The 8477-nt window shown below is 38.6% G+C and overlaps 1 protein-coding gene across 2 annotated transcripts in view; it reads right to left on the bottom strand.

Annotated features, from left to right (window-relative positions):
* adarb2 (adenosine deaminase, RNA-specific, B2 (inactive)) overlaps nucleotides 1–8477 on the bottom strand; it is a 293464-nt gene that overhangs the window by 57860 nt on the left and 227127 nt on the right. For both annotated transcript variants that reach the window (XM_015373546.1, XM_015373545.1), the window contains exon 4: nucleotides 7239–7353. In XM_015373546.1, coding sequence (XP_015229032.1) covers nucleotides 7239–7353 — 115 coding nt within the window. The remainder of the gene's footprint in view (nucleotides 1–7238; nucleotides 7354–8477) is intronic.

Here is an 8477-nt window from a genome sequence, read left to right on the forward strand (position 1 = left end):
AGAACCTGTATGGCAACATGAAGTAGGCTAAAATGTGTCAAAACCATGCACTTTTACTATTAATGCTATATATTTGTACATGTTTTTTTTCTTTCATTTAAATAGAGGCATACATAATCTTTACACCACTACTCAAACTTTAAGCGGCTGTTTCTGTTCTGACTCTGTTTCAGAGGGTTGTAAATTCTTCATTGCATTTTTGAAAAGTACGATTCCAATTAGACTGTCAAATTTCTGGCTGGCCCATGAAAATTGGGCAATCTAATACAATGGGGTATTTACTTCTTTGTTAAATTGTTTAAAATGAAAAATAAACAGTTTAATGTATATCAAATGTATAGATTATTGGTTCAATTTATTTGGTAATATTTATCAAAAGAAGACCAGCAATGATTACCTAATCCCATCCATTTTCTTTACACGATGTCTATCTCCAGCAGTCAATGGGTGAGAGGCGGGGTACACCCTGGAAAGGTCACCAGTCCATCACAGGGCAACATAGAGACAAACAACCATTCACGCACACACTCACACCTAAGGAGAATTTAGAGAAGCCAATTATCCTAAAAGTCATGTTTTGTTTTTGGACTGTGGGAGGAAGCCGGAGTACCCGGAGAGAACCCACGCATGCTCAGGGAGAACATGCAAACTCCATGCAGAAAGACCCTGGGCCGGGAACTGAACCAAGAACCTTCTTGCTGCAAGGCAACGGTGCTACCCACTGCTGCACCGAGCAGCCAATTACCTACGGAAGAAAAACATTCTCATCGGAATCTGCATTTTTTTTAACACTGAATTTTAAACACTGAATTTTTTAACAACAAATTTTAAACACTGAATTTTTTTAATACCGAATTTTAAACACTGAATTTTTTTAGACATTGAATTCCTTACACTCAATTTTTATCTGGTTTCATTGGCTAGAAGCTGCTCGACTCTATCGAGTGTAGATTGCTTTGGCTTGAGTTCACCAAAAGGTCAACACATTTGCGGCTGAATTTTTTGCAGCTGAATTTTTTGCAGTTGAATTTTTTTCTGGTGAATTTTTAGCACATAAAAATTGAGTGTAAGGAATTCAATGTCTAAAAAAATTCAGTGTATAAAATTTGTTGTTAAAAAAAATTCAGTGTTTAAAATTCGGTGTTAAAAAAAGGCAGATTCCAATGAGACTATTTTTCTTCCATAATTACCTAATATTAGTTAGTAATCTGACATAATGCAACAAAGTAAATCAATATGTCAAGCACAAGAACATAATTAATATCTACTTAATTACTTCATAACAGTGGATATAATATTTACTTCAATTTTGAGTAAAATGCTGTTTGTTCCAATGAAAAACAAGTACACTTTAATTCATAAAAAAATAAAAAAACTAATTTATAACTTGGATGTAATTAAGTAAATGTTACTTAATGTTAAATGTTACTTAATATTTAATTTCTTCAAAACTGTTATGTCTTATAAAAAATAAAATTCTCTTGACACTGGCAAGTGATTGTTTCTTGATATTGCAGCATTAAATTTTACATAAATATATTTTTTAAGTAAGTCTTAAGAGATGTTTTTTTCATGTCCTTAAGCAGTTCATCAACAGATGAGAAATAATGCTACTAACATCTTTTATTTGCAAAATAAAAGCCTTTTTAAGGCCCTGGGACTCAAGCAAACCGAGGTGGATGAGGCATCCAACCAGTAACAACTTCTACAACCCAACAGGCCTCACCTGCCTTAGTAGAAAAATGCAAAGCTAATAGCATCTATGTGACAGTTCCAAGGCAGAAACTTAAATAAGCTGGAGAAGAAACCATTTATTTAAGTAAGGGATTAATAATAACACCAAAAGTGAAGCAGAATCCAAATAAACGAAATGACCGTGAGCTTTGCAACGATCCATTATTGCAGCTGCCAGCTGCCGGTGACAGGCACCGGGAAGCTATTACTGCAATCCCTTTATTCTTCATGGCTCAAAAACAGCGGGGAAAAAAAAATGTTTCTTAATAAGCCAGCCATTATCTCTGAGAACCATAAAGCAGACATTAAAACATTTTCTTCTGAGTCGGAAGGAGCTCTGAAGGTCAGCGTTTATATGCCGTTCATATGCCAGCTCCTTTAAATGTCATTTAGTCGGAGCTTCTTAAGTCCCATCTTCTGCATGTTGTCTCACCACAAGATGTTGCCTGATTAAAATGAATGTCATCCGACTCCTGTCGTCTGAATCTTTGGGGAAAGAAATTTGGGAACAGCTTAAAAAAATGCAGGGAGGGTTAAAAACTGACTTGGACTCAGCAGAGGAGGCACCCTGTTGAATCTCTATTAGCCTAAACAGGCAACTGCTCTGAACATATAAGAGGGGCTTTGTGAGATTCTCTCTCTGCTGCAACACTCTGCACATCTTTTTATTTATTTTTTTCCTTTTCTGACAAGCTGTTTCGTTGCCTTATGTGATTACTTCAACGTTACAGTTTGCGACGGCTGGAAAACCAGATAAAGAGCGAAGAAAAATCCCCATTTGAAAACGGATACGCCGACCAAGAACCAAGACTTAACTGTCATTTGAAATCAACTTGTTTGAAAACCTCTACTCTCATCTCACTTTGAGTTCCTGTGGTGCCCCTCCTTCGCTGTCTCCTGCATCGGTGCACTCAATAAAGAAATAAAAAAAATTAAAAAAGGTTCTCTCATCCCTGTGAATAAATTCAAATCAGGAATGGATGTTTGTATCTTGTAGCACTGTTTCATACGTATGATCCGGATTTTCCTGTTTTTTAGGTCTTTGAACACATCTGAGAACTGTTCACCATCTCTAGATGTCCAATGTTATCTCCAATCAGTTCAAAATTAGATTTTCACACTATCTGACACCATGTGCTTTCAGTTTATTTTGGCATTGGTCTTGCAGTCTCCGTCTCATGGCGGGGCTAATCTCACTCAGGTTGGGGCTCCACTATCTTGGAGGAACGAAGAAGGGAGGGCTCGCTGTGTGCCTCCAGTTCAAAGATGGACCCTAATTCATGTTGCTGTGCTAAAAGCAGAGGAATGAGACACATGGGGGCACCGGGAGGCGGCAGGAAGCCTCAACAGGACTCCCTAGAGTTTTCTGTCAAGTTTCGGTGTTTGACGCTGGCCGCCGTACCGCCGCTGCTGCAGCCGCCGCCTCGCTGTGAATGCTTGGCAGCCTGTGGTCTGGATATTTGAAGATAACATTTGCTATTAATAAACAAACAGAAGCAATTACTGGGAGGCAGAGGAGAGGAGAGGGATTGGATTAGCTCGGGATGAGCGCCGATCTCAGTAAAGTCCAAACTGATGAGCTCCAGCACTCCAAAGACTCCAAAGGCTGCAGAGATACCGATCCCTTCTCACTGACCCCCCCATAGCCCCACTGCCTGCAGCTGCTCAGAGATAACACTCCTCTGTTGGTGTGTGTGTCTGTTTGTGTGCAAATGCAATGTTCATGTCAGAACTGTGTGTATTTATGTAAAATCATTTCTGAATAATAAAAATTAGGGGTGTAACGATACATCCAGCTGAGACAAGGTTATTCATAATTTTACCGTTTTTCGTTTTTGCTTTTACAAGTAGTAAAAATACTAGTATCCCTATTAGTTTGTTTTAAAAGCTCCCTTTGAAATAAAGCCTATTTTGAAATATTTCGGGTTTCACGCTCGTCTAATGCTGTATTAGTACCAAAAACAGCTTTAAAATCTTAAAGAATGTCTTTTCAGTGAAGAACCATGCAGTTCAGTGTTGATTAGTTTAAGCAATTTAGCTATTTAACTAGAGATAATCAAATGCATTACAGACGAATGATTGGTTTGATAGAAATCTGTTCTGTAGGCTATTGGAAAAAAAAATTAACAAATGAGCTAATTAACAAAAAATACCTCTTGTGTAGCAAAGATAACTTAAAATGTACCAAAAACGAACAAACATATCAATAGACTATCTTTGCTTTCGGTGTCCAGGTGGCTTTTCAGATTCCTTGCACCTCCATTGGACACCGGGACATATGTGCCTGCTTTGCACACTGTGCACAAGGCCTCCCATTTGTCTCGACCCGGTCTGAAAGCGGGGAAACTCTTTTGTAAATCGTCGGTAAACATATATTTGCGCTTTTGCATGTTGTTGGCGTACTGACAGCCACGCTATCTATATTCTGATTAAGAACAGGGCTGCCCGCACTGACACGGCTTAGGGATTACATCACTCGCAGCGCTGTGCGCAGTGCCCTAGTGCCCTAGTGCCTGTAAATTTAATGGTCCAATGAAGGTAATTTAAAAAAATCAGGACATTTCCTCACTTTCTAAAAAATACCCGGGACGCCCGGGACAGGACGTGAAATACGGATATGTCCCGGGAAATACGGACGTTTGGTCACCCTAAGTTTGATACAACTTTAAAAAATAGCCAATAGGTAGCAGAATGCTAACTTTAGTCTCTGTGGAGGTTAATCAGTCACAGTGCTTATAAATCCGGTTCATATGCTCTATAGCTTTGTTTTTTTTTCTTTCATTGGCTTCAAGATAACAATAAAAACCCATATTATGCTCCGTGGGTGCATTGGGGTTACCTATTTTCATAACACTTAATGAGTGTATTTTACACGATACAAGCACAATTTAAAGAATATGAGTGCAGCCTAGCAGTGGGATGCTGACCCCCCCCACCTCATGGAAAAAAAACTCAACGCAAATATATTTCATGGTTAGTGTTTGTCAGAACAGCATACCCTGCCAGATCGGCATACATTCTAATACTCATGCACACACATGCGCAACAGAGAATTACTCCCACGTTGAATTTTAGCAGCAGTGTACCGACCAGCAAAAACATGTTTATTTTAACTTTTAAAAAAGAAAATCGACTTTGATTACACTATTATTTCTTGGATGTTGAAACAGCCAAACATGATTGAAGTTTCTGGGATGATTAAGGAAGAAGCCTCTATAACTGAAATCATGTTACTCAATATTAATTTAAAATAAGTGACTATAGTAGTAAAAAAATGTGTGTGCAGGAATTTGAAATGTGTTAGATTTTTTTCATGTTTAAAATCATAGAAAACATTTGCTGTGGTTTACATTGTGACCGAATTCATTTAGGTTAGATAAAAACTAAAAGTATGTCAATCTGACAGCGTATGCTGTTCTGACAGAGCACCGGTTTTTGCAGTTAAAATGATCATTTGTCCTTTTTTCATTTGTTAAATAATAAAGATTATTTATTTAGGTCATCCAGAGGTCACTATCTCCCCATTAAGCTCCGAACTGAACCAAAGCCTTCTACTTCTTTAGTGCTTTAGTAGTGCACTGCGTTACCATCATTGTGGTTACAGAATTATGCACGTGGGATGTTTACTACATACCTATAATGTAAAATACAATCATTTAGCGATATTGAAGGTAGTGGTGAAGGAAAGTAGGTGACCCAAATGCATCAATTGGAATAATGTTTCACTTTTGTTGGAATCTGTCTTCTCTTTAATATGGGAGGAAAAGGTTTTTAAAGAACACTGGGCGTCATTCTCCTGATGACATATGAAAATCAGCAATCCTCTGATTTGTCATTTTCATGATTTACCAATTAAATATTCTTATTTTGAGGACATAATGTTGAGGGGGAAAAAAGATATAAAAAAGTGCTTTAAACCAGTGCTGTGCATCTAAGGCTACGTTCACACTGCAGCCTGAAGTGACCCAAATCTGATTTTTTTGCACATATGCGACCTGGATCAGATCTTTTCATGACAGTCTGAACAACTCAGATCCGATTTTTTCCAATGTGACCCAGGCCACTTGGCTATTTGGTCCTGAATCCGATACGAATCTGATCTGTTCAAATGAGACCTGTGTGCTGATGAAGGTTCTCAGTTATCCAGGTCATAGTCATTCCGTAAAAGTTCAAAAAATATCCACTGGACTTGGTTTCCAAGGTTTGAAGACGTTTCGCCACCTCTCCAGGAAGCTTTCTCAATTCAAATGTCTGGATCCGCAGTGAGTTTGAGTCTTTATATAGATAAGGCCTTGTATTGCTTTGAAACATGCAAATGGAAACCGATGAGTGGGACATTGGTTCCATTGTTAGGCTGTAATATCTGAAACCTGTCTATGATTCTGAAAGTCAGTCATTAAGGGGGGGAGGGGGATTTTCTCCTGTAAGGACAGTGGATTTTTTTGAACTTTTACGGAATCCGACCTGTGTGCCATTAATACCCGACAAAGGTCACGATTCTGCGTCTTGCTATGCAGAAGCAGTAAGAAAAACAATAACCATGGCGGACGATAATGCGGAGAGTAGTATATGTGTTTAACCATATTAAAAACATTGAGTTTTTAAGGTTGGGAAAGATCGCTAGGTGTGCTCCAGCGTTGCCATCCATGTTTACTTCCGTAAAAATAGAGCACACTGGCTTGTTGACGTCAGAACATCCTCTACTGCGCATGCGGGACACTTGCGTTCTATGAATGCAGTCCACACAGGCGATCGCATAGACGTCGCTTATATTTGGAAATGTGAAAGGCAACGAAAAAAAAGATTTCACAAAATAGTCGTAATTGAGCTTCAACGCCAGCAGTGTGAACGTAGCCCAATTTACTTGAGATTAACAGACTTCCAAAAACTTCAAGAAGAGTAAAGTAAGAACAAATAAACCAAAAACACATCAGAATTTCTCATGAACTCATGCTGGGGTGTACATATAACAGCTGCAGTTACCTTTCAAATGCATGAATGCAACGGGTGGATACATGTCCATGTGATTGTTTGCTACTGCAGCAGAGCAGAGGAGTAAAACTTCTTCCTCCTCCTCCTTGCTGTCCCTGCAGTGTGTCACTCCGTCAGGTTTTAGATTAGGCTGATCTAGTTAGGATTCCCACTGTGGCATCTGGAACTGCTGTCAAGGCTTTCTCGACGCTACGAGTCCAGCCTGCACTGGGGATGACTGACAATCTCTACTATGTCTCATTCTCCTCGGAGACTCGGAATAGTCAATAATTCAGCAAGAAGGTGCCTTCTCAAGGAACACCGCGAAATGAAAACTGTGTCTGTCTTCCCACGCTCCCTTCATAATTTCTCTCTCAAACTAGAATTCCTCCTCCATCCTACCCTTGTTCTCTCCGCTCCCCCACCTCACCCACTACCCACCCTCCCACCCCACCACACACTGTCACTCTGTCTATATTGCACTGCTTCAATAATTCAAAGTCATATATAAAAGTCAATGAAATTTACCATACCTCGGGTCATTACGATGCCTGCTAGGGATTTGTGTCGAGCGTGTGCTGGGCTGCAGCCACCCACCAGCGATCGGTACTTCTCCCTCACCAACTGGAATATTGAATCGGCAAAATCCTGAAAAAAAACACACAATTTCTGCCTTAATTTCCTTTTGAACATTAATGGGTGCTGACTGACTGCCAAGGTTGAATTTTTAAATATTTTGTTCTTCTTGAACATGTCAGGCCAGAGAGGTTTCAAATAGCAGATCATAATGAAATTGGGGGGAAAAATCCACTCTTTCCAAGATTTAAACACCTTAGTAGCAATTAAAATAAAAAAGATCTTTATTAGAGGTAAGTCTTCAGAAAATATTGAAGGAGAATTGCAGCTGGAGAGCAGATCCATGCAAACTAGAAGTAGACAGTTGTCCTACGACAATGAAGCATTTAAGGTTGTGAAAACAATGAACCCCAAGAGAAAAACATTTATGTGGTTGTCTTTAATGCAGAGGAAAATTCTAATAAAATCTCAATTGCAATTTTGATTTTAAAAAAAATCAGAATTTTGCTTTAGCCTTACTCTCTACATCTTTCTATTAGTAGTGTGAAAATGATAAATAAATGCATTCGGTGAAGCTTCTTAATGGCTAAGAACATTTTTTATCCATTCTCAACCAAAGAAAGGCTTTGCTTGCTTTTTACAGTTGATGTTGTTCTGTTGCTGTCATGCACTAGAGAAGCGAAAGTGCTTTATGTGAAGCATCGCTATGTCTTTATTCCAATCAGTAATTAAGTTAACAACTTGAAACAAATACATGAGTCTGTCAGACCAAAATACACAATAAGGAGGATAGTAGGGAAGGTTCAAACCTCAAACTTAACATAAATTATTCAAATCTTGTTCCCATCAAGTCTCACAAAAAACCATCTACTCTACTGCTCTGGACACATTTACACTTGATGAGGTTAGGATATATGTAAAATGGAGAAAGCAAAGATTTATAAAAAGAGGCCCATAAATTTAGAGGCTCTGTGTTCTGACATGAATGTACAACTTCTCATTACCTTTAAATCTGCATGTGTTTTTGTTGTGAAAACTATATTAATTTGCAATAATTTGGTATTAGTACTTAACAACATGTTGTATGAAAACAATAATATGAAAATCTAGATTTTAAATGTATGTCCTCAGTGTGATCACATTATGCCAGGCTGCTGTTTAAAGTCGTAAGGAAACCGGTGGCGCATGACTTTACA

This window comes from Cyprinodon variegatus, unplaced genomic scaffold (genome assembly GCF_000732505.1).
Source record: "Cyprinodon variegatus isolate N-32 unplaced genomic scaffold, C_variegatus-1.0 Scaffold88, whole genome shotgun sequence".
NCBI lineage: Eukaryota > Metazoa > Chordata > Actinopteri > Cyprinodontiformes > Cyprinodontidae > Cyprinodon > Cyprinodon variegatus.